General features: G+C 34.0%; 1 protein-coding gene across 1 annotated transcript; it reads right to left on the reverse strand.

The window, feature by feature from the left end:
* Positions 1–1,035: 1,035 nt before the first annotated feature.
* On the reverse strand, positions 1,036–16,170 carry LOC139868872 (uncharacterized). Its single transcript, XM_071857211.1, has 3 exons — positions 16,165–16,170; positions 15,154–15,931; positions 1,036–1,517 (listed from the first exon to the last, which is right to left on the reverse strand). The coding sequence occupies exons 1-3, from the start codon at positions 16,168–16,170 to the stop codon at positions 1,036–1,038; spliced, it is 1,266 nt and encodes a 421-aa protein (XP_071713312.1).
* Between the last annotated feature and the right edge of the window lie 11,080 nt (positions 16,171–27,250).

Here is a 27,250-nt window from a genome sequence, read left to right on the forward strand (position 1 = left end):
CCGCTTGTCCACTCGATCATTTGCCAAATCTTAAGGCCAATATCGGAAGTTTGGAAAGAAGAATTACCCTGAAAGGCCTTAGAACTATCCAAAGGCCCACACACAATATCGAACCACTTGTGAGTCTTATCCCAAACCTCTTTGCTTTTCTCGCATTGGAAAAGTGCATGTTGAACCGTCTCGATTTCCTTTTCACAAATGGAACAAAGAACGGAATGAAGGTCGATTCCCCTCTTGTCAAGTTCCGACAAGACCGGGAGCCTACCTTTTAGTGCCCGCCAAATAAAAATCTCCACTTTCTTAGGAACAAAGTTATTTCTTAATGTTTCTATACCCGTTACTCTTGAAGTAATTATTTTTGACCGCACCAAATTCGAAAGAACCTTTGATGAGAATTTACCATTAGAACTTAGAGTCCAAAGCCACCTATCTTCTTCCTCATTAGTACCCGTGAAATCCTTCAAAATTCGAGACAATTCCTCAAGCTCTTCACCCGTTCTACCCCCTGATTGTCGCACCCAATCCCAAACGCCATAGCAAGATGTTCCATCCCAACTTATCCGTGAGGAGACCGAAGTGTTTTGCTCCTTTTCCAACCTAAAGAGTTGATCAAACCGATCTTTAAGAGGAATATCCAAAAGCCACGAGTCGTACCAAAAGAATGAATCTCTTTCGTTCCCGATCTTTCTCTTGAAGTATTTAGAAAATTCGATGCCAAGCCCATCTAATTGAAACCCTGTTTTCACAATATTTCACCAAGTAGAAAGGTAAGTACAAGAAATATTCCCACCCGAAAGTAAACCACCCGATACCCCATGAATACTTTTGGTGACCTTAACCCACAAGGAGGAAGTTTCGGTTAAACACCTCCACCACCACTTGCCGATTATAGCCATATTTTTAGCATGTAGAGAACCAATATTCAACCCACCCTCCTCGAAAGGACGCATAACGTTATCCCATTTAACCCAAGATAATTTTTTACCCTCACCCGAACCCCCCCAAAAGAAAGAACGTCTTACACACTCAAATTTTTTAAGCATGGAAGAGCGAGAAATAGTACAACGGCAAGCTATTGAGAACCGAGTTAATGAGAGTTAATCTTCCACCAAATGACATCGCACGTGCTTTCCAATCTGCAAGCCTTTTCTCGAATTTGTCTATTACCGGTTTCCAATTGATCTTTTTGCTCATTTTCGCACCCACGGGGAGTCCAAGATATATACAAGGAAAGGAAACGACCTTACACCCAATTAACCGCGCCGAATGAATCACCTCCGAATGTTCAAGCCCCACCCCAAATAAACTACTTTTGTGATAATTAATTTTTAGACCGGATGATAGCTCAAAGCATTTCAAAAGTTTCATTAGATTCACAATATTGTTCACACTCCACTTACCAAAAAATATCGTGTCGTCGGCGTATTGCAAGTGAGAAATTGGAACTTTGTCTTGACCTACCTCCACTCTCGCAAACAAATTTGCCTGAACCGCCACCTTTGCGATCCAATTTAACCCTTTGATATCGGTCAATAAGTCACATTTTTATCCCTAATATTAAGTCCTAGAACAATAAAGATTTAAACTTTGTCGGCAAAATTATCGCTTTTTCGGTTGATTTTGTAGATTAAGTAATTACGAAGGCAATGCAAAAAGAATCAAGTAAAACGGAGTTAAAACGAAGATTCTAGAGCGAAAACGGTGAAAGACAAGAAATCAAGTTACGATCCAGCAAATCAGCAAGCCAAACGGCTTGCCAAACGGGCTGCCAAACGGCCTACCAGTATGGCAAACGGCCTACCAAACGGTCAGAGCAAACGGGCAAACTCTACAAACGGGCCCTGCAAACGGCTTGCCAAATGGCCTGCCAGCCGTTTGCAGGCAAATTTCAAGTCTATTTAAAGGGCTTTCTCCATCCATTTCAACACACACTCAATTTTTTATTCATTTCATATTTTCAAGCTTTTAGTTAGTTTTTAGTAGTAGTTAGCTTAGCTTTTATTTTTCGGAGGATATCCCAACGAGTCCCTGCGATCTCGGGCAGATTTCTTCGGCCTTTTCAGGTTTTTATCCGAAACGCTTGTCTTTTGTATTAAACATGTGTTCTTACTTTTTATGTTCAATAATGCGTTCCGATATTACCATGATAGCTTAATTAATCTGTATGTTGCCATGATAGAAGTTTGGGTTAGCGTAATTATGTTAAATTAGTACGATTACTATTATAATACTGAACTAGGAAGTCTGATAGATTTGTATGCTAGCATCTTAAGGATTGACCAACCTAGGTTGTGATCAGGACTTGTCCACCTATATGAAATTAGCTACTTCATAGGATTAAGACCTCTGGTTATACTGTAACGACCCAGATTTTTCCGATTGTTTTACACTTATAAGATTAATATTTAAATAAATTAAACCTTACCAACATGATAAGCAATCTAAATTGTTGAGACTTATGTTTTTGAAAACAGTTTTACACAACGTTTGACTGTCCAATTTGACCGATGATATCACGAACTATATAACATACGATAATTATACGTTTGTGTATATATATGTATTTTTATATATTTAACATGATCTAAGAGTGTTTTAACATCTCATTGTGTACTAATAACAATGAGTTATAAGTATATTTTGAGACTACTAACTTAAGTTTTCAAAACGATAACTATATGTGACGTTCTTCGACTTAAATACATAAAACTTATAATGCTTATACATGTATCGTATAGATATGTATTTTATCACTTTTAAAGGATTTATATACATAAAACAATATAAGTATATTTACAAAAGATAGCTATATTTGAATCCTCGTTCCGTTTTCTCAAGATTTTTATACGTATATATAGGGTATATGTACCCGTATCATACCCAGCTTCTATACGTATTTACTATTGGTATATATACATCACAATCACTTTATTAGCAGCCATGAGTCAGCCAATTTTGGATCTTAGCATGCATGATTAATCAATTTGGCATATTACAAGACTTTTGCACAATATTACAAATTTATACATCTTTTCACCACCATTTATACTCCATTCCATTTTCATTTTTACTACACATTTTCTCTAACCAAAAACACACTCTTAGGAACCTTAAGTGTTCTTCACAATCTCAGTAAATAACCATGAAGATCTAGCTTCAAAAACAACCCTTAATCATCATAAAAAAATCCATTCAAGAACACTTCAAAAATCCTTTCAAGTAAACAAGTTTACTTCCAACCTTTCAATCCAACTCCACCACTCTTTTGATTCTAGGATTTTTCTCATCTCTTACAGTAACTTTGTCCAAGTAACTTGAGGTAGTAACCTTATTCATAATCTTATTCAATTCATATTCATATAGCTATCTTATTTTGTGGTATAAAATTTTAACAACAAGAACATAGTTTGAATGATTTCAAACTTGTTCGCAAACTAAATAGATCCTTCTAACTTGACTTTTAAAAAACTTCAATACCTGTAATATATCATAATGATATGCTAACTTAACAAGATATAACTTGGTTTTACAAAGAACACCTTAAAAACTGAATCTACGTCGTCGGAGTGCAACCGGGGGCTGTTCTGGGTTGGATAAATAAAAACTATCTTGAACTTTGAATTGGAAGTTCATGTTCTGGAAAAATGATATTTCTTATGAATATGTTAACACATAAAAATTTCATGATTTAACTCAAAGTGTAAGTATTTTTAGAAAAATGATCATTAAATGTTGTTTTTATGATGGAAAATGATCACTTTCATAAGTTTCACCAAAGTTTGACCTATAACCTGTGATTTCGAATAAAAACTAAGGTATTATCAGTTCATATTCTTAAAATTTGACTCGATCCAAGGAAGTGGCAAGTTGAACCAACAAAAACGGAGTTGTAATGAAGAAACTACGACTAAAACAAGATCGGGTATCCGAAGCTAGTTTAGCTACGAAAATATTTGGAGAAAAATTAAATTAATCATATATTTTCTAATTAATATGATATTTCATATATATTTACTTATGATTTGATTTTATATATTTCAGGACCACCCGTAAACAACACGAGAAGATTAATCATAAGACCTCATGATTGTACGCAACACGTCATTTGACAACACGGTACTTTATGTATGCAACATGTCACTTGACAACATGGTACCATGGGTCGAGATTAATTCTGATCAATACGAATACGATGGGGTCTTTATTTATTTTATTTAAGCAACTAATTGTGGACCACTAACATCGGACTGCTAACTACGGACTAAGAAAATATTAAAAGTATTAAAAGTAATATATATATATGTAACGATTACTTGAAAAGAAAATATGTTGATATATTATATATATGGTTAGGTTTGTGATATCAATAGGAGACCAAGTCGTGTTTATTACCTTCAAGGCAAAACGTGAGTATATAGTCCCACTTTTAAACTCTAAATATTTCGGGATGAGAATACATGCATTTTATGATTTACGTTATGGACACAAGTGATTAAAAATACATATTCTACGTTGAGTTGTACCACTGGCATACTTCCCTGTAACTTGGTAACTATTATTTACATGAGGTATTGTAAACGCGAATCCTGTTGATAGATCTATCGGGCCTGACAACCCCAACCGGACTGGACGACCAGTATTCAACGGTTGCACAGTACTTCGTTTCGGTAACTACACTTGGTACGGTGTAGTAAGATTTCATAATAAAGGGAATATGCGACGTTGATTAAATGTTAAGTATGGTTATCAAGTGCTCAACAACTTAGAATATTTTTATTAAAACGTTTATATATGAAATCTTGTGGTCTATATTTATAACGCTGCCGGCATTAAACCTATATCTCACCAACTTTATGTTGACGTTTAAAGCATGTTTATTCTCAGGTGATAACTAAAAGCTTCCGCTGCAACATGTTGAATTTAAGCAAGATCTTGAGTATGCATATTTGTGTCAAAAATAAAACTGCATATCGGAGGATTTGTAATGTAAAATATGTTGGAGGTCGTATTGTTATTATCACATGTAAAGTTTGTAAGTCTAAGATTATTGCTAAACGATAATCATTATTAAGTTGTTTAAACCTTGTATTTGTAATAAAAGCTATGGTTTGTATTGTAAAAACGAATGCAGTTTTTGAAAAATGTCGCATATAGAGGTCAATACTTCGCGATGAAATCATATGTTATTGTATTCGTCCTTATGGTTAAGGTCGGGTTATGACATGTGGTATCAGAGCGTTGGTCTTAGAGAACCAGAAAATTTGCATTAGTGTGTCTTATCGAGTTTGTTAGGATGCATTAGTGAGTCTGGACTTTGACTGTGTTTGATTTAGAAAACTAATGCTTATCCCTGTTGGTTAAAAAAAATTAATATGTAAATATTATGTGATACTAACATGCTAGTTATTATGTGATAGATGTCTAGCTTAGAACTTTTTATCACATTCAGCGACTCCGAACCAGAATCTTCAGATGGTGTTCCAGTCATTAACCTATCCGATGATGAAAACAACACCTTTGGGGAAGACTCACAAGTTCCGGATGAATCAATTGAAGAGGAACCGGAAAGTGATCCTGAGGAGGAAGAAATACAGGAAATTACGAAAGACAAGTTCGAACGAGGAAAGAAACGAAAGGCTACTGAAATGGAAAATCCAAATCCCGAGTCTAGAGAGGATGTTGTGGCACCAACTCCACCAGATACTTCCACACCTATTCCCGCTATTCCTATTAGTTCTATCCCGGCATCCAGTTCTTCAGCCCCTCCGCCAAAACGCAGGGAGACAGTCAAGATAACCTATAAGCGATTTCTTTGAACACAAACGTTTTGGGTTAAATGATGCGCTGTTATTTTAAACCATGGGATCATACAACGTTTTGTATAATATTACTAGTGTGGTTTGCTTAATGTTTGATGTAAGATAAGCATATGTAAAATAGTGAAGTGTGAAATGCAATAATTTTCCATGGTTGAGTATTATTTGGGTGATAGTAATTGATTTCTGTACTAAGCTATTAAGTATGAACTTTAACGGGTAAGTACTACCCTAGATATAATTACAAAACGCTAATAAGAAGAAAAGGCTTTTATAATAATAACTGGTTCATATTATTAATAAGCTACGACGTACTGTAAATACATACTGCATCTATAATATTCCATGTGAATAATTATTTTTTCATTCTTATTGAAGATTATGGCGCGATTGAACCGAATGACGGAACAAGAAATCGAGGAACTCATCAATCAGCGAGTGGACAATAGAATGTTATGGGTCGAGGCTGCGAGAGGTGCTGCAGTTAACCCAAATCCTCGTGTGGGATGTACTTACAAAACTTTTCAAAGTTGCAAGCCCTCATCATTCAGTGGAACAGAAGGACCAGTCGGTTTAACCCGGTGGATTGAAAAGATTGAGTCTGTGTTTAAAATCAGTGGTTGTATTGAGAAGGACATGACCAAGTATGCATCGTGCACCTTACAAGATAGTGCACTCACATGGTGGAAAAACTATGTGAAGGCCGTAGGAGGAGATGTAGCTTATGATACTCCCTGGGAAGAATTCAAAACAATGCTAATCAACGAGTATTGTCCAAGGAATGAGGTTAGGAAGTTGGAAGCTGAATTACGAAGCCTGAAAGTTGTTGGTACCGAACTCACCAACTACAATCAGCGATTCATGAAATTAGCTTTGCTATGTCCCGAATTGGTACCAACCGAAGAACGAAAGATAGAACTGTACAAAGATGGTTTGCCTAAAAATGTCAAAGCAAATGTTACAGCATCGAAACCCAAGACTATTCACGAAGCCATCACCATGGCGAACGAGTTGATGGACCAGATTATTCTGGATAAGAACACCGATGTCAAGACATCGGGTAACAAAAGAAAGTGGGAAGGTAATCATCAACAATCCAACAAAAAACAAGAAACCACGCAAGGTGCGGGTAGCGGTTCGAACTCAGGTTACAAAGGAAGAAATCCTTTATGTAACAGATGCCACAAACATCACTCTGGTTATTGTAATGTGGTGTGCGAAAATTGTAATCGAAGGGGTCATCTTGCTGAAGATTGTCGGATTCCTGTTACAAATAGAAATGGCACCAAGACTCCTGCCACTAATGCAAATAGAACTGCCTTGGCCACTGTTACCTGTTATGAGTGTGGGAAACAGGGTCATTATAAGATCCAGTGTCCGAATTCAGAGAAGAATAATGGATCTGCACATGGAAGAGCATTTGTTATTAATGCTAGAGAGGCGTGTGAAGACCCGGAGCTTGTTACAGGTACGTTTACCATTAATAACTTATCCGCATCTATTATATTTGATACTGGTACCGATAGAAGTTACGTGAGTAGAGACTTTTACGCTAAATTGAATTGTTCATCATTACCTCTAGATGCTAAGTACATGATTGAGTTAGCTAATGGTAAACTAATTAAAGCCTATAAAATTTGCCGTGATTGTAAAATAAATTTAGCCGGAGAAATATTTAAGATTGATTTGATACCCGTAGAATTAGGAAGTTTTGATGTAATAGTCGGCATGGACTGGATGTCCAAAATAGGAGCTGAAGTTGTGTGCGCCAAGAAGGCAATTCGCATTCCTCGTAAGGATAAAACGCCAGTAATGATTTATGGAGAGAAGGGTAACTCAAAGCTAAAACTCATTAGTTGTTTGAAAGCTCAAAAGTGCTTGAAGAAATGGTGCTATGCTATCTTAGCATATGTTAATAAAGTCAAAACGAAGGAAAAAGTGAAGAGTATCAACGACGTGCCTGTGGCAAGAGATTTTCCTGAAGTATTTCCCGAAGAGTTACCTGGATTACCTCCATTTAGATTTGTAGAATTTCAAATAGATCTAGTACCAGGAGCTGCACCAGTGGCTCGTGCTCCATATAGACTTGCACCGTCTGAGTTAAAAGAACTTCAGAGTCAGTTAAAAGAATTACTGGACCGTGGATTCATACGACCAAGTACTTCACCGTGGGGAGCTCCGATTTTATTCGTCAAGAAGAAAGACGGATCTTTCCGAATGTGTATAGATTATCGTGAATTAAATAAGTTAACTATCAAGAATCGGTATCCACTACCGAGAATTGATGACTTATTTGATCAATTGCAAGGATCATGTGTTTACTCGAAAATCGACCTAAGGTCGGGCTATCATCAACTACGCGTCAAAGAAGAAGATATTCCGAAAACTGCTTTTCGGACACGCTACGGTCATTATGAATTTTTGGTTATGCCGTTTGGGTTGACTAATGCGCCAGCTGTATTCATGGACCTCATGAATCGAGTTTGTAGTCCGTATTTAGATAAGTTTGTTATCGTTTTCATTGATGATATTCTTATCTATTCCAAGAGTGAGCAAGAGCATGAACAACATTTAAGGTTGGTATTAGAATTGTTAAGAAAAGAACAGTTATACGCCAAATTTTCTAAGTGTGCATTTTGGTTGAAAGAAGTGCAATTTCTTGGCCATGTTGTTAGTAGCAAAGGAATTCAGGTTGATCCAGCTAAAATTGAGGCCATTGAAAAATGGGAGACTCCTAAGACACCAACGCAGATACGCCAATTTTTGGGTTTAGCTGGTTATTATAGAAGGTTTATTCAAGATTTTTCCCGAATAGCTAAACCATTAACAGCGTTAACGCAAAAAGGGAAGAAGTACGAATGGACTTCTGAGCAGGAAAGTGCATTTCAATTACCGAAGAAGAAGTTGACTACAACACCTATTTTATCGTTACCTGAAGGGAACGATGATTTTGAGATATATTGTGACGCTTCGCGACAAGGTTTTGGTTACGTCCTTATGCAACGGAAGAAAGTTATAGCATACGCATCCCGACAATTAAAGATTCACGAGCGGAATTATACGACGCATGATTTAGAATTGGGAGCAGTAGTGTTTGCATTGAAGATATGGAGACACTATTTATATGGGGTTAAATGCACTGTGTTTACTGATCATAAAAGCCTTCAACATATTTTTGATCAGAAACAGCTGAACATGAGGAAACGTAGGTGGGTCAAGCTGATAAATGACTATGATTGTGAGATTCGCTATCATCCCGGGAAAGCGAATGTAGTGGCCGACGCTCTAAGCAGAAAGGAACGGGAACCAATTCGAGTACAAGCGATGAACATAAAAATTCATATGAATCTCAACTCACAAATCAAAGAAGCTCAATGAGAAGCTCTTACTAAAGAAAACATAGGAAATGAAATAATGAAGAAGTATGGGAAACAACTCGTTATACGGGAAGACGGAATTCGATATTTTGCAAACCGTATTTGGGTACCAAAGTTGGGTGGATTAAGGAAGTTGATATTGAACGAGGCACATAAGACAAGATACTCGATACATCCTGGAGTTGGAAAGATGTATCAAGATCTTAAGACGCATTATTGGTGGCCTAATTTAAAGACAGATGTTGCAACATATGTTGGGGAATGTTTAACTTGTTCCAAAGTCAAAGCAGAACACCAGAAGCCGTCAGGGTTACTTCAACAACCAGAAATCCCAGAATGGAAATGGGATGGTATTACCATGGATTCCATCACAAAGTTACCTAAGACTACCTGGGGTTATGACACCATTTGGGTAATAGTTGATCGTCTCACCAAATCTGTACATTTCTTGCCTATAAAGGAAACAGATAGAATGGAGAAACTATTACGATTATACATAAAGGAAATTGTTTCAAGGCATGGAATACCTATTTCCATTATATCCGATCGTGATAGTAGATTTACATCAAAGTTTTGGCAATCACTACAGGAGGCCCTGGGAACTCGTTTGGATATGAGCACCGCATATCATCCACAAACTGACGGGCAGAGTGAAAGAACAATTCAGACTCTTGAAGACATGCTCAGGGCATGTGTGATCGATTTTGGAAACGGATGGGATAAATATCTACCATTAGCAGAATTCTCGTATAATAACAGTTATCATGCGAGCATTAAAGCTGCACCATTCGAAGAACTGTATGGAAGGAAGTGTAGATCCCCTATCTGTTGGAATGAAGTAGGAGATCGACAATTAACTGGTCCCGAGATCATACACGAAACGACTGAGAAGATAGTACAAATCAAGGAGAGATTGAAAACAGCCCGTAGTCGCCAAAAGAGCTACGCCGATGTCCGAAGGAAACCATTAGAGTTTCAGATCGGTGACATGGTTATGCTAAAGGTGTCACCTTGGAAAGGTGTAATACGTTTTGGAAAAAGGGGTAAACTGAACCCAAGGTATGTAGGCCCGTTCAAGATCATCGAACGCATCGGACCGGTAGCTTATCGACTCGAGTTACCACAACAACTCGCCAGAGTATATAATTCATTTCACGTCTCAAACCTCAAGAAATGTCTTGCAAAGGAAGATTTCACCATTCCTCTTGAAGAAATCCAAGTCGATGAGAAACTACAATTCATAGAAGAACCAGTCGAAATCATGGACCGTGAAGTTAAACGGCTCAAGCAGAGCAACATTCCAATAGTTAAGGTTCGTTGGAATGCTTGAAGAGGTCTCGAGTTTACTTGGGAACGAGAGGATCAGATGAAACAAAAGTACCCACATTTGTTTCCCGAGAACGTAAAATAGGTACAACTTTAAAATTTCGGGACGAAATTTATTTAACGGGTAGGTACTGTAATGACCCGGATTTTTCCGATCGTTTTACACTTATAAGATTAATATTTACATAAATTAAACCTTACCAACATGATAAGAAATCTAAATTGTTGAGACTTATGTTTTTGAAAAGAGTTTTACACAACGTTTGACCGTCCAATTTGACCGATGATATCACGAACTATATAACATACGATAATTATACGTTTGTGTATATATATGTATTTTTATATATTTAACATGATCTAAGAATGTTTTAACATCTCATTGTGTACTAATAACAATGAGTTATAAGTATATTTTGAGACTACTAACTTAAGTTTTCAAAACGATAACTATATGTGACGTTCTTCGACTTAAATACTTAAAACTTATAATGCTTATACATGTATCGTATAGATATGTATTTTATCACTTTTAAAGGATTTATATACATAAAACAATATAAGTATATTTACAAAAGATAGCTATATTTGAATCCTCGTTCCGTTTTCTCAAGATTTTTATACGTATATCTAGGGTATATGTACCCGTATCATACCCAGCTTCTATACGTATTTACTATTGGTATATACACATCACAATCACTTTATTAGCAGCCATGAGTCAGCCAATTTTGGATCTTAGCATGCATGATTAATCAATTTGGCATATTACAAGACTTTTGCACAATATTACAAATTTATACATCTTTTCACCACCATTTATACTCCATTCCATTTTCATTTTTACTACACATTTTCTCTAACCAAAAACACACTCTTAGGAACCTTAAGTGTTCTTCACAATCTCAGCAAATAACCATGAAGATCTAGCTTCAAAAACAACCCTTAATCATCATAAGAAAATCCATTCAAGAACACTTCAAAAATCCTTTCAAGTAAACAAGTTTACTTCCAACCTTTCAATCCAACTCCACCACTCTTTTGATTCTAGGATTTTTCTCATCTCTTACAGTAACTTTGTCCAAGTAAATTGAGGTAGTAACCTTATTCATAATCTTATTCAATTCATATTCATATAGCTATCTTATTTTGTGGTATAAAATTTTAACAACAAGAACATAGTTTGAATGATTTCAAACTTGTTCGCAAACTAAATAGATCCTTCTAACTTGACTTTTAAAACACTTCAAGACCTGTAATATATCATAATGATATGCTAACTTAACAATATATAACTTGGTTTTACAAAGAACACCTTAAAAACTGAATCTACGTCGTCGGAGTGCAACCGGGGGCTGTTCTGGGTTGGATAAATAAAAACTATCTTGAACTTTGAATTGGAAGTTCATGTTCTGGAAAAATGATATTTCTTATGAATATGTTAACACATAAAAATTTCATGATTTAACTCAAAGTGTAAGTATTTTTAGAAAAATGATCATTAAATGTTGTTTTTATGATGAAAAATGATCACTTTCATAAGTTTCACCAAAGTTTGACCTATAACCTATGATTTCGAATACAAACTAAGGTATTATCAGTTCATATTCTTAAAATTTGACTCGATCCAAGGAAGTGGCAAGTTGAACCAACAAAAACGGAGTTGTAATGAAGAAACTACGACTAAAACAAGATCGGGTATCCGAAGCTAGTTTAGCTACGAAAATATTTGGAGAAAAATTAAATTAATCATATATTTTCTAATTAATATGATATTTCATATATATTTACTTATGATTTGATTTTATATATTTCAGGACCACCCGTAAACAACACGAGAAGATTAATCATAAGACCTCATGATTGTACGCAACACGTCATTTGACAACACGGTACTTTATGTACGCAACACGTCACTTGAAAACATGGTACCATGGGTCGAGATTAATTCTGATCAATACGAATACGATGGGGTCTTTATTTATTTTATTTAAGCAACTAATTGTGGACCACTAACATCGGACTGCTAACTACGGACTAAGAAAATATTAAAAGTATTAAAAGTATATATATATATATATATATATATATATATATATATATATATATATATATATATATATATATATATATATATATATATATATATATATATATATATATATATATATATATATATATGTAACGATTACTTGAAAATAAAATATGTTGATATATTATATATATGGTTAGGTTTGTGATATCAATCGGAGACCAAGTCGTGTTTATTACCTTCAAGGCAAAACGTGAGTATATAGTCCCACTTTTAAACTCTAAATATTTCGGGATGAGAATACATGCATTTTATGATTTACGTTATGGACACAAGTGATTAAAAATATATATATATTCTACGTTGAGTTGTACCACTGGCATACTTCCCTGTAACTTGGTAACTATTATTTACATGAGGTATTGTAAACGCGAATCCTGTTGATAGATCTATCGGGCCTGACAACCCCAACCGGACTGGACGACCAGTATTCTACGGTTGCAAAGTACTTCATTTCGGTAACTACACTTGGTACGGTGTAGTAAGATTTCATAATAAAGGGAATATGCGACGTTGATTAAATGTTAAGTATGGTTATCAAGTGCTCAACAACTTAGAATATTTTTATTAAAACGTTTATATATGAAATCTTGTGATCTATATTTATAACGCTGCTGGCATTAAACCTATATCTCACCAACTTTATGTTGACGCTTAAAGCATGTTTATTCTCAGGTGATAACTAAAAGCTTCCGCTGCAACATGTTGAATTTAAGCAAGATCTTGAGTATGCATATTTGTGTCAAAAATAAAACTGCATATCGAAGGATTTGTAATGTAAAATATGTTGGAGGTCGTATTGTTATTATCACATGTAAAGTTTGTAAGTCTAAGATTATCGCTAAACGATAATCATTATTAAGTTGTTTAAACCTTGTATTTGTAATAAAAGCTATGGTTTGTATTGTAAAAACGAATGCAGTTTTTGAAAAATGTCGCATATAGAGGTCAATACCTCGCGATGAAATCATATGTTATTGTATTCATCCTTATGGTTAAGGTCGGGTTATGACATATACTGTATCTGAAGATTCTATGAACTCGGTATGGTCGGAGTTCCCGAGAGGCATTTAATGCGCTTTTAGGACACGGAACTTAGGAATTGAGACATGAATGACCTAGTATGCCTATTGACTGCTCCGAAGAGACTTCTTAGGAGCTGTTAAGATCTAGTTAGTGCCTTCACTGTGTGACCTAAGCCTATTGCATGTTCTTGTTTGATTGTTGCCCTAGGTCTTAGTCATATCAACTGTTTAGGTACTCATTAGGTTTCTATCTGCTTTACTATCAGTATATCAACTATAATGCTGTATAATGTTTGAATTAATATGATCTCATTAGTATGATGGAATGGTTGTTAGTTTTCATTTAAGGTTTTGCCGACTTAAACCGACGGATTTCTTCCGTTTGTGATCAGTGTTCAATCAACACGGCATGTTGTTATTCAGTTAACTAAACTGATAACGAGGGTTAGGATTAGAGCTTAACTCACTAATAAACCTAGTACTTTAATGAGGATAACCTCCGAGGTAGAGCTACCCTTCAATTATACGACCAAGTGACATACTTCTCACTGCTCAAAGAGAACTCCGAGAGTTCAGAGACAAGTAGGTCTGTATAATTGGCTCATCCAACCAGATCTACATCATTCCAAGCATAGTCTTAACATAAGTATAATTACCTTTTCCTAACCCAACACTGATATCTTGGTCAACATTTTCCTGATCTGCATACTCCGGATATCCTTCTACTTATTTACTTTTCCGCACTTAGGACTTTTAGCTTAAACCAACTACTATCTTTTATCCAGGTAATTTAACTAAATGACAATTATCCACTTGATCTTCAATTCATTAATCCATAGAATAAAACATGACACTAGGTTAACTTACACCTTCTACACCTTAGAAAGTAAAAGTAAATTTAGGCCCCGCACAATATAAATAAACGAAGACACTGTGTACTACCGAACCGGACATCCTGCGACCTAACGACACCGCACAAATAAAACCGTCCGTTAGTAGCATATCACCCTTCCGCCGCAATGATGAAAAGAAAAGGCGAAAGCGGGTCTCCTTGCCTAACACCCCTTTCAAGTTTAAACTCCTTAGTAGGTGAGCCATTAACCAAGATAGAGACGGATGCCGAACTAAGACACGTAAAAATCCACTTCCGCCACTTATCCCCGAAACCCATAATTTTCATCATCACCATGAGGAAATCCCAATTTAAATTATCAAATGCCTTCTCAAAATTGACTTTAAAAACAAGGCTAGCGATGTTTTTATTCCTTAAATAATCAATCGTCTCGTTAGCAATTAACGCACCGTCTATAATATTTCGGCATTTGATAAAGGCGCTTTGCTCATATCCCACAAGATTCGGAATAACCTTCCTTAGACGATTAGATAGTAATTTCGAGATAATCTTATACAAGCTCCCGATAAGACTTATCGGTCGGTAATCATTAAGGTCAATAGGCTCACTTTTTTTTTAGAAATTAAGGTGATAAAGGAAGCGTTACAACCCACAGATATCTCACCTTTTTCCAAAAAAAATTTGATTGCTTCCGTAAGATCCGCACGAATGATGTCCCAAATTTTTTTTTTATAGAATCTCAAATTAAAACCGTCAGGACCGGGTGCTTTTGAACTAGCACAACACTTGATCGCTTCCAAAATTTCCCCCTCTGTAAATTCCTTTTCTAACAGTCTTGATTCTTCCCATTTTAGGCCAAAGTTACTGTCACTAGATGAGTTACCAGGGGGTATAAGGCCCAAAATCGAATCCTGAAAAGGCCCAGAATCATAAGAGCCAACAGGCCTGTTCACGACAAATCTGTTATGGCCAAATTGGGCCAGCGACGAAAATTCCAGGCCTGCCATTTCAGGTCTGGCCCACTTGGATTTTTGAAATCTTAATTTGAAATGCTCCAATATGGCGTTTTTGACCTCCGACGGATTTTCGTTCCAAACTCCATTAATATTGAGCCCTCGAATATTACATTTCGAATATTTACGCTTGATGGACGAGTGAAAAAATTCTAAATTTTCATCTCCTTCAAGAACCCAACGAATACGTGCCTTTTGTCTCAACATTTTTGCTTTAACTTTATCTTTCTCGATCCATTTTTTCCGATACTCAAGCCACAATACCCGTTCACCGTCGGTGATATCATTAAGTTCGGCCTTCTTTTTCCATTCCCCCGCTTCCTTTTGTAATGAGTTTTTCTCACTATCAAGTTTCCCAAAATTCCTAATGCTCCAAGATTTTAGATTTGATTTGAAATTTTTTATTTTTCGCGAAAAATACAATCTTTTCTAAAATAGAGAAATTATGAACAATATCTAATGCTTTACCGATATTTTTTTTTTTTTTACGAGGAACCCCTACTACGAACGGACACATTGGCCCCCCCGCAGCGGGTAAACCCCGGGTAAACGGCAAGCCAACCCTCTACCGCTACCGGGTAAAACATCCTCAGGCTATTGGTCTCTTAAGTTCGCCCCAAGCGTTTGAAGTGCCTTGAAGGGAATCGAACCCGTGACCTCACCTTCATTGAAAGTGTTGGTGGCCATCCAAGCTATGCCTGGATGGTTTGCTTTACCGATACTTATTTACAACATAAAAATAAAATGTCCTAATATATAACAAAGGCAAGTATACCCTTTTTATTTTTTATAAATAATTTGTATGGATTTAGATATGACTGCTATAATTTTAAACTACAAAAAAAAAAAAAATGTTTAATGTATGTATCATACCAATATATTGCTACCAGGGGCGGAGGCATAGCAAAGCTTAGGGTGGCACATGCCCCCACTCAATCCATGAGTCCAACAAGCAATTAATTGTTAAAAATTTGAAACCCATTAGCCAAGATTTAATTTCGGTTATTTGTACTTGTGAAAAAAATCCATACGTATCATATATGTTTTATTATCATAGTTGGTGGGTTTTCTAATTTTCGGTTTATTTTTTATAAAACAAATATTGAATTACTAATTACTATGGATCTTAGAGAGCAGTCATTGGCTATTTACCACATTCCTTTTCGTTAGCATTACATCAAGCTAATTAGGAAAGCTGTGAAATTTTTAAGGTTTGAGCTTTTTATTTTTTATTTTTTTATTTTTAATAATGTGATCATATAGAATTTTATCAATTTGTCAATTTAATCTGTATACTTGATTTGTGTTAGACATTACTTGCCTTTTATTATGTTTAGTCAGTCATAATTTATCAGTTTAATTTATATACTTGATATAATTTGATATTATTTTGTGACCCCATCAATTTGAAATTCTGGCTCCGCCAATGCTACAAATGATTTTTTGCAGTAATTCACAAGTCATTTTCACTACTAACACTTAACGAAATTAACCAATAAAAAGGGAGAAAATAAATGGCAAATTTTTAATCTAGAAAGTAGAGATCACATAAAAAGAGAATATATATTATAAATTATCTTATATATTATATACTATACGAAGTATTATATAATGAGAATGAGATAGTTTGAATGTGTGGGTTTTTTAGGAAGGGGTTTTGACTTTTGAGACGATAATAAAACCCTGGAAGGAAACAGACACCTTATTTTTTTAATTGCCTGTAATTTTCATGTGTCAAGTGTAATTTTTTATATTTATTATAGTTATTAGGCAAGATTAATTAGGTTAATTACATGTCAGCATAGACTTTAATTGGTGTAATTAGGTAGTGACATGTAGGATTAATGTAATCAGGTAGTGGCGACTAATCATAATCTGTTAACAGATGATGTGTTTATGTTAAAGGTTGGGAATGGACGATCAGTGCGTTTTTAGCATGATCTTTGGATAGGAAACGAACCGTTGTGCTCGTAATATAAGAGATTGTATCATCAAGCGATGGACAAAGATGCATTGGTGCTGATTTATTCGTTGACGGAGTTTGGGAATGGAGGTGGAATCGTCAAACGATAGGTGCTCGAAACACTTCAGCGTTACGGTCCTTGATTTCATATCTAAGTAATGTCCATCTGTATGAACACGGTGACAATTGGAGATGCACGATTTCGAGTGATGGGTTGTACATTGTGTACTCAGCTCGCAACTATATTGATGGACGCGTGTTACCTTCTCTACCAATAGCTACAACTTGGTGTAAAGTTCTTCCTGAAAAAGGTAAATATATTTCTATGGCGCTTGAGGTTGGATAGACTTCCTCATCGTTTAAATTTATCGAGAAGGGGCTAAGATATCGAGTCCATTGCTTGTGTTAATTGTGGAAATGGAGATGAAAGTTTGCAACATGTGTTCTTTCACTGTTCATTTGCGATTGAAGTTTAGAGAGAGGTTGAATTGTGGTTGAACCGTGATTTGCCTAGACTAGCGTCATGGAACGAGGTATTAAGTTGGATTGATACATATATAAGAGGTGCATGGGAGAATGTATGTGTTCGCTTTGTGTTTGTATCAGCAACATGGATGATATGGCGCTTCCGTAATGGTATCCTCTTTAATGATAAGCCGATGAAGAGATGTATTATTTTTTATAGTATTAGATTTTACGCTTTTATGTGGGTTAGATACACAGGCAAATTTGTTTCGAATTGGATTACTTGGCTTATATGCCCGTTGTAATGCTCATCCAGCTCCTTGCTAGAGAGCTCGTTTATGTTTTATAAAATTTTGGCCTTTCAAAAAAAAAAAAAAAAAAAAAAAAGCATTAATACGCAAGCTTTATTACAAATGTACAGATTACATATTATATTATGTAGAGATAAATTCACAATATTAAATTTAATGTGAATATTTCTGTACTACTCAGTTTTTTATATTCACGATTTTAAAGGAGGATGTATTCATGTATATGAAAAACTATGGGTCATTACTAATTCATGGCTCTCTAACATGTATACTACAATTGCAGTCGACTTTGAAACCTGGAAGAGTAGTTCATTCAATCTGGTCACTACAAAAAAAAAAAAAAAAAAAAAAAAAAGAAGAAGAAGAAGAAGAAGAACGGGCGACGACCTATTTTTTGCGGCGATTACCCCTCGCTGCAAAAAAGCCACTAAAAGACAAAATTTTACATTTCTTTGACTACTATTCTGGTTCAAGTGGGGTCCACGTATTTTCTGCGGCGATGTATCTTACAAGGCGTCGCAAATAAGAGGGTCTCACGTTCAATAAATTTTCTTTTCTCTTTTCTGTTTTTTTTTTTTCAAAATGGTCAAACGTTTAATAAATTTTCTTTTCCTTTTTATTTTTTTCCCTTTTTATGTGACCATTTTTTTCATATGAATTTATTGGCTGCAAATCATTCTCATTATAAATATAAATTAATATAGAACATTCTCACATGAATGTTACCTATACTATATACTATACTATGATATATTATTATTATATTATTATATTATTATATATTATTACAACAACAAAATTTATTTCCAATAAAAGTGGAGTAATAGAAGGTAAGATGTAAACAATCTTTCTCATAACCAATACTATGATATATTATTATTATTTAATATTTAATACGTAATATAATACTATATATAAGTAACTAGATTTATGAGCCCGTGCGTTGCACGGGGACTCATCCGCAAACATTATTGGTTGTTAAAATTATATATGAAATAACGATATTATATGAATAATGTCAAAAGTACTGTTGTGGTAGAATTAGTAAAATATATATTTGTAAACTTCACACATTTGTAAAACTTTGATAAATTATAGTTCATACACAGATTTTATGAGCTCGTGCGTTGAACGAAAGCTATAAAAAATTGTTTCCCTAACATAATTATGTCATTGTGTAAAGTACCTGACACGGAAAACAATGTTGACAACATCAATATCGTACCATTAGGTATTAGAAGCCCAAGAGCCTCTTAACCCTCATCAGAATCATGCAAATGGAATTGAACGCTTGATATAAGCATGAAGTATTAAACAATAACCTCGTAAAAGTTTATAAACTCATCAGTGAAAATATGGAGCAAATGGAAACTAACTAATTTTTTCATCTTCATAAACAATACTTCGTAAATAATATCATCAGTGATGATAACAATATAATTTAGATGAAACTGTCAATAATTTCCAAAGTAGTATGAGAATCTGTTAAGAGCCCGTACGTTGCAGGTAGTCTATCTAAATTAAGACTTCATATGAAAACATTCACATTCACTATAACGTATGTTATTTAGTTTGAAAGCAATACGATTGTACCCAATTAACATATATTTTTGCACTGAAAAACATAGTTTCCGTCAATACTATTACTGTCAATACTCTTCGTGTCGTTGAAAGTGATAAAATGTTACCATCAATCCACTTGATTCACTGATTAATTGCGTCACTCCCTCCATTCGCCTTTGATCCTATTTTAATACTCTTTTGTGTCCCTTAAAGTTTAAAAGTATTATAACTTTCATATAATGAAACATGTACGAACATTTTAACCAACTTATAGTGTGATCAATATTCTTGTAAATATAAATACAATACTTATCATGAAGCTGTTTTGAACTTGTTACCCAAGTATCCAACCCGTCCATATTGTCACTTTACCTATGTTTTCCCTACTTCCCATAGATGCGGAAAATAAAGAAACATATACAGGTTGTGAACCGATTATCACTACAAATACTAAGCAGGACTCAACATATGTCGAATTGGATAAGATGCAATATTCAATACAAAAAAAAAATATAGGTCAAATACTGACAAAATAAAAGTGAAAAATTAAGTTTGATAAAGAAAAATACTTGAAAAATAGTAATTAAATTGGCATAATTAGAAATCAGATACTATTAACTTATTAATCATTTTTCTAGCTTTTAATCCATAAATCATCTAAAGTTGACTAAAGATAGTAAAACCCATCCGAGTTTCAATCAATTTACTAACAATAACCTCCAAACCACCTCCTCATTCCAGCATATCATAATTTTCAAATCAGTCATCCTATCTTATTTACATCATTTTCAAACCCCTTGCTTAACACTCTACTACTCATACTGTATCGACCATAATTAAAAGACAATTACATTTAAAAAATATCAAGTGCGTCAAATTTGCCAAACAGAACGTAAAAAAATAAATTTAAATACTCTGTTAATTGATATAACACGAGATATATGGCAGCTGCGCGTTGCAGCAGTAGCATTGTTACATTTGTTTACTCAGCAAGAGCTCACTGCTGATATCACTGGTTGCGCATACGTTGTTCTTCATTGAGTAGCAGCAGCAATCAACTCTAACAATAGGAGTATTTCATCGCCTTACTATTCAGTTACACTTTCCTAAACGTAAAGCTTCGAGAGAGCTTCGAGAGTTCGCTTGTGAACTAAACTGCTTCCTGGTATTCCTCTAACTGAAGTTATGTATAAGTTTGGAATCCATGCTACAGGGACACGCTCTGTATTCAGAAACCAAAATCTTATAATAAAGCATTAATTCATTGATGTTCTGTTTAAAAAATGTATAGCTAATAACCAATATAACGTAAATAAAACACAAAATGACAACTCATTTTACCTATTCATTATATGGGAAATTCCTTCTGTAAATCACATTCATTCTAATTGGGAGTTGTAAGAATTTTCAAACACAATCTTTGACACAAATACTATACCTGGCAATTGAGACCCATACTCTCAAATTTGGGTCAAATAGGTCAAGCTTTCGGGTCAATTGGGTCTTGAAACAAATTGAGCCAGACAATGTAAACCAAAACTTAAAAAAATGTCCAATGAGTTTTTCTCCAACCTATTGGTCTTATACAAAATATAAAAGAACGGGTCAAATGGGTATCAAATCTTAAAGTTCAATAAATAGAGACAGGTCTAATGGGTAGTGTGAATGGGTCAAATGGGTCAAGCATAACAAATTTTATCCATCAACTATTTATGAAAACATTAATGGTTATTACAATTATTATGTATATCAATATTTTCTTATATATATAATAAGAAATATGATGTTAACAATGAACATGATGATAACTAACAAATCAACAAAAAATCCAATTTACACAGTCAACATCTAACCTCTTTCCCTGTCCAGCCTGCTTGTAATGAACGTTTAGTTTGACAAACACTTCTCCAAGCACAAGTAAAAAAGCAGATGTATCAATAATTTATGTTTGGGCAAAAAAAAGTGGTTTATAAGTGAGCATAAGGATTTTAAAGCTTTAGTGATGAGTTTGACTTTTTTCATACAGAAAGCTAAACTTTGACAAAAAATTAGAATAACTTATCTCATTATCTATTGTGAAGTATTACATCCCCAAACCCAAATGCCTTACTAAAACAATCTTTCCTATTTGAATGATATTAGGAAAAAAAATAGGTAGATTGGATTTACCAACTTAACAGTAGTAGTTTAATGGTTTTAATTTATAAACCAATTTACTAAATGCACCATAATGGGGTCAAATTCACGTCAAGAAACATGATAAAATCTAACAAAAAATTAACTCTTTTAAGCTTACCGGCGAACTGCATTGAGATCTTGAAGTGTTAGCATCACAGCTACTATCCGAAATCGATTAACACAAAGTGAATCCTATTGGCGCATCATTCCTATAATTTGAACAATGTGCATTTAATCTGACACACTGGTAGAACCTTACTAAAGGTTTTCAATGCAGTGGCATGTGTATTAGATTTTTTTTTTATCTTCTATGTATTCTTGCACATTTCATATCATTTAGTAAACATTTAGTAAACATGTTTTAAAGAAAAAAAAAACTACTGTTTCATAAGGAGCAAAACTACGGAGTATTTTTTAAGTCATAAGGAGCAAACTAATTAGCGCATTAAACTTAAAAAATGCAAGTATTAATGAAATTAAAAATAATTAGTAATATAAACCACACTATATTATTAAAAAAAAAAAATAGTGATAATGAGATACTATAAACCATGTTATGAAAACCACAAATGTTACAACACTTTTTTAAGATAATACGAAATCCAAATCTAATCATAAATATGTAAACGGAGACAAGGTACCTTTGTTGTTGTATACATACCTTTAATATATCACCAATATTCTTAGTAACATTACCAAGACACCAACGTTTAGAGAATACGCAATTCTGATCCATGTATCAGTATGTAAATGGGTAAAGATAGCCACATTTGTTGTATATCTTTAACATATCACTTTGTAAATGGGTAAAGATAGCCACCTTTGTTGTATATACATTTAACATCTATCAGTATGTAAATGGGTTCATATAGTCACCTTTGTTGTATATATCTTTAACATATCATTAATAAGCTGGCAAATTTTTCAAGAACGGGAACGACTTCTATCCTTTCACCTGAAAGGTTTATCACCTTCACAACCCAATTAAGTAAAAATCATCAGATAAAATCAGATTACTCTATGACTATGAAATACATTGTAAGTACACTATAAATACAATTTAGACAAATATAATCTATATGCTTAAACATAATACTTTAGGATGTCATATGCAATGAATGACACTTTTACCGATTTTACACTTTTCTAACTAACCCATCCGACCCATGTCACTTTAGCTAATATTCATTGACCATTTCAATTCTGAATGAATGTCGTGTGCTGTTCTGGACTCATGTACCTGCAGCATGTAAAAAATGTTTCTTAATTTTACACATATCCTTACTTTCAATATGTATACTACTTAACCATTTGTGGACTCATATACCAAGTTGTCAATTCCTAACCCGACCTTCAGCAGAAGAGAAAAAAAAAATGATGTCTACATGATTTTTAACTTATAATACTAACCTCCTAAGAAGACTTAAGACCAAGATGCTCCACATGAAACCAATCTTCACAAATGCAACACTGAATCATTTCTATTTCATCTTCAACATCTGGACCAGGATATGAACTTGTGCAAGCTCTTTGCATCCATGATAGCAATTCCAACAGCCTTTAGGGTTTAATATAAGTTTATAATTATTAATCGAACAAAATCATTTATGGCTTTTGATCTTATTCTGCTCAAGCTTAGCATAATTTCCCCTCGATGTGCCATGTTCAAATGTGAATATCTTTTGGCAATAGTGTCCACATGTCAAAGCATTCCATTTGTGCTAAAACAACTGTAAAAAAACACATGACCAAATTTAATTAATAATATGAACCTGCAGAATTCAATATAACAGGGTCGGTTTCAACTTACAAAGTTACCATCATAGCAACAGGAACAAAACGAAGAAGTTCTAATTCAACTTTGTCCAGTGCCCTGGCTTTTGCTGCTGCAACTTATAATGCAGATGCATAGTTGCCAGAGCCACGAATCATAGCAGATGTGATGAATCAATTATCTGAAGTGATGAATCAATTCTAAAAACCTCATAAAACCTTAATTAAGAAGAAAAAAACTAATTACCTTGACTCCCCTAATTTCATGAAGGTTATGAATACGTCAAAGCTTCCTGATAATCAATTTACGAATAATGAAAGTACTAAACATCGCAGTGATATTTTTCTAAAATAGGTCAGTTTATGAACATCGCAGTGATAATTGCCAGTGGACATTCATGTGCCTAAATTGCATCAGCCACTTCAAACAAAGTTGCACACCCTAAATCACTCCAAATGCTTTGATCATACAATCATATAGTCCCTAAACTTATAAAGAAAAAAAAGGTGTAAAATGAAAAGTTAACCACCTGTCATTTTGTAAATAATTAACAAATCTAAAATTAGTCATATAGTCATATATCCAAACTTAACAAAAAAAAAAAAAAAAAAAAAAAACCCTAAATAATAACAACTCAAATCAGAATACAAATTACTAAAATCGAGTATTACAGTCTTGTCAAAAATTTACCTGGTAAATCGACGGCAGAGTCGATGAAGGTGATTGTGACGGAGTAGGTAACAGGCGGAGAAAGGGACGGCGCTAGGGCCGTAGACGGTGACTATGACGGTGTTTTTGACGGATTGGATTACAATGAAATCGTATAACAACGCGATGGATTAATCGATTCTGGAAGATTGGAAATTGAATTATGAGCCCGTGGAAGATTGGAAATTAATCGATTCTGGATTAATCGTATAACAACGCGATGGAAGATAAGAAATTAGGGTTTGAGGAGTGAGGAAGATGGTACGGAAGAAACTGGTTGTGAAACCGCCCCTAATTTTGATTTAAGGGGACACGTGTCAGATTCATAAAATTAGAGAATTTTTTAATTCAAAATTATGAGAAAATTAGAATTTGTGAGGAGAAATCTGGTGCTGCCACGTGAATTTACAGTACCGGATTAGTAATATAGAAGATAATATACTTAAAAGCTATATAATATATACGTATACGTATATGAAACAATATATATTTGTGTTAGGTGTATCATGTGGCTAAGTGCACCGTTTAGATGGCACTATCCTTGACCACGAGTTAGATGACCAAAACCCAACCGCCACTCTACTCAACGTCTCCTTCCACCAACATCCAAATTATCCATCACTTAATATTCATTTTCAAATAATTTCTTTATTACAACCAAAAACTTACAATCTCACACGCATATAAATGTGACTTGAACCTCAAATTCTTAATTGAAAGGTTCAACTAGTGCAAAGACCTGTGAATTCACGGGTTTCTTAAAAAAAAAAAATTGTAATGATACGTTATATAATCAACATGTAGATAAATTAACATAATTCATCAAATTACATGAGATAGAAAATAACAATGTTTAAACAAACATTTGAAAGAATAACAATTAAAAACATGAATCAAAAAGCATGGTCTTAAGTTATAAAACGTTAACAAACAAAGTGAAAATCATCTTAACAATTCATTACTTCCAAAAATCATCACATCTTCTTTGTAGTATTCATCACCATTATCCAGAGTGGAAAGGTCCCATCTCTATAAAGAGCACAATTCATAATCAATCCATGGTACGAAAGTGGAGACACCAAATTCAACTTAATAAAAAAAACGGCTATATAATACTCCTACACTAATTGAAAAATTGTTTGGCCCATCTTTTTTATAACTTTTTTTGGCCCATCAGAATTAATACACAACCATAAGTAAGGCATACAAAAATTGATGAGTGAAATAACCACTTATATGCTACAAATCAACATTTTACATTTAACTAACAAATCTTACCTGTCTACAAACTTTGCCTCATTCACTGGGCTCATATATAACATAAAAATGGAATTCGGTTTAAGATACATAAGCATATTCAATATCATAGTTTAAAATGTAAAAAATTTGGAAGTGATGAAACTCAATTGTAAACAAACTTTGTCTCATTGGACAGGCTCATAACTTAAAGTTACCATTGCACCCTTGACTTTTCTTTCTTCATGAATTCAAAGTTCACACAAGAGTAAAGCGTTCAAAGTTCGCACAAGGCTAAAGTGTTCATGAATTTATGTAACATAACTATTTTTTTGTAAAGGATTTTATGACATTACTTTTTATTTTTTTGTTTTGATTAGGGGTGGTCAGTATTTGATTTGAAACCGTGAAACCCGAAAACCAAACCGAAACCAATCCGGAGAAAAACCAAACCGAATTTGAAAAATGGTTTTCGGATCGAGTCAAACCGAAACCGAATTTGAAAACCGAATTCAAAATTTTTAAATACTTAATTTGTATAATTATGTTTTAATGTCATTATAATTTACAATCGAATCAATAAAATATGTTATCACCCATATGACGATTTGGTAGCTCACATTATAATTATGTTATCAAATTATTATGTTCTTCTTCTTAATAACAGAAGTAGTAAACGTCATAATTAAGTTGTAAATATTAATAAATCATCGAATTCTTGATAATTTAATAGTATGTCACTGTTTTCGGATATAAATAACTAAGACATCAGTAACGCCACAGTTAAACTAACATCGTTCTCAGTCTTTTCATAATATTCGGTTTTAACCGAAAATCGAACCGAATCCGAATTCGAATTCGGTTTTCGGTTCGGTTCGGTTTTAACTTTGAATTCGATTTTCGGTTTTGCCCAAAAAAATTCAGAACCGAATACACTGAACTGAATAAACCGAAAACCAAACCGATGAACACCCCTAGTTTTGATGAATCTTTACCCATGTCAAGGTATAATTATAGCAAAACTCATTATTCATATACCATGACTATATTCTATAGCAGAAAATTAGCTCTTTTTTGAAAGATGTATGAAATGAAATCATTAGCTTAAATAGTACTCCGTAGTTCATTTAAAATGTACAAATTTTTTACTCAGATCTATTCCAAAATTTCCAGAAGAAACCACTTAGATTAATAGAGAAACGGACAGAAGTATCGTATCTATATTTATAAACCCGTTAAACAAAATCCAAGTCTATAACCTATCTTAAAATCGTTTTAACAAAACACCTTCCATGCCAAATTCCTTGTTAAGATGTAGGTGTAAGTAATATTCATACCACCGATATGTATGATACTACCATATTGTGAATAAGTCATAATTTATTTGACGAAGAGATTGTTATTTCTCAAAAAATAGTTGGACCATCCTTCATCAAACTTTTATAATGGTAAATGGGTAGAGATTACCTCATCTAATAGCATAAAACAATTGGACCGTCATTTCTAGCACAACTCCAAGTCTGATATCAACTTTAAATTTATCTACCATC

This window comes from Rutidosis leptorrhynchoides, chromosome 9 (genome assembly GCF_046630445.1).
Source record: "Rutidosis leptorrhynchoides isolate AG116_Rl617_1_P2 chromosome 9, CSIRO_AGI_Rlap_v1, whole genome shotgun sequence".
Classification (NCBI taxonomy): Eukaryota; Viridiplantae; Streptophyta; class Magnoliopsida; order Asterales; family Asteraceae; genus Rutidosis; species Rutidosis leptorrhynchoides.

Excerpts from the sequence above, each read along its gene's own strand:
- LOC139868872 (XM_071857211.1), bottom strand. Across the intron at positions 1,518-15,153 it reads CAAATTTTTTTTGGAAAAAG|GGTTAAATTGGATCGCAAAG; the intron begins GTGAGATATCTG and ends CCGATATCAAAG.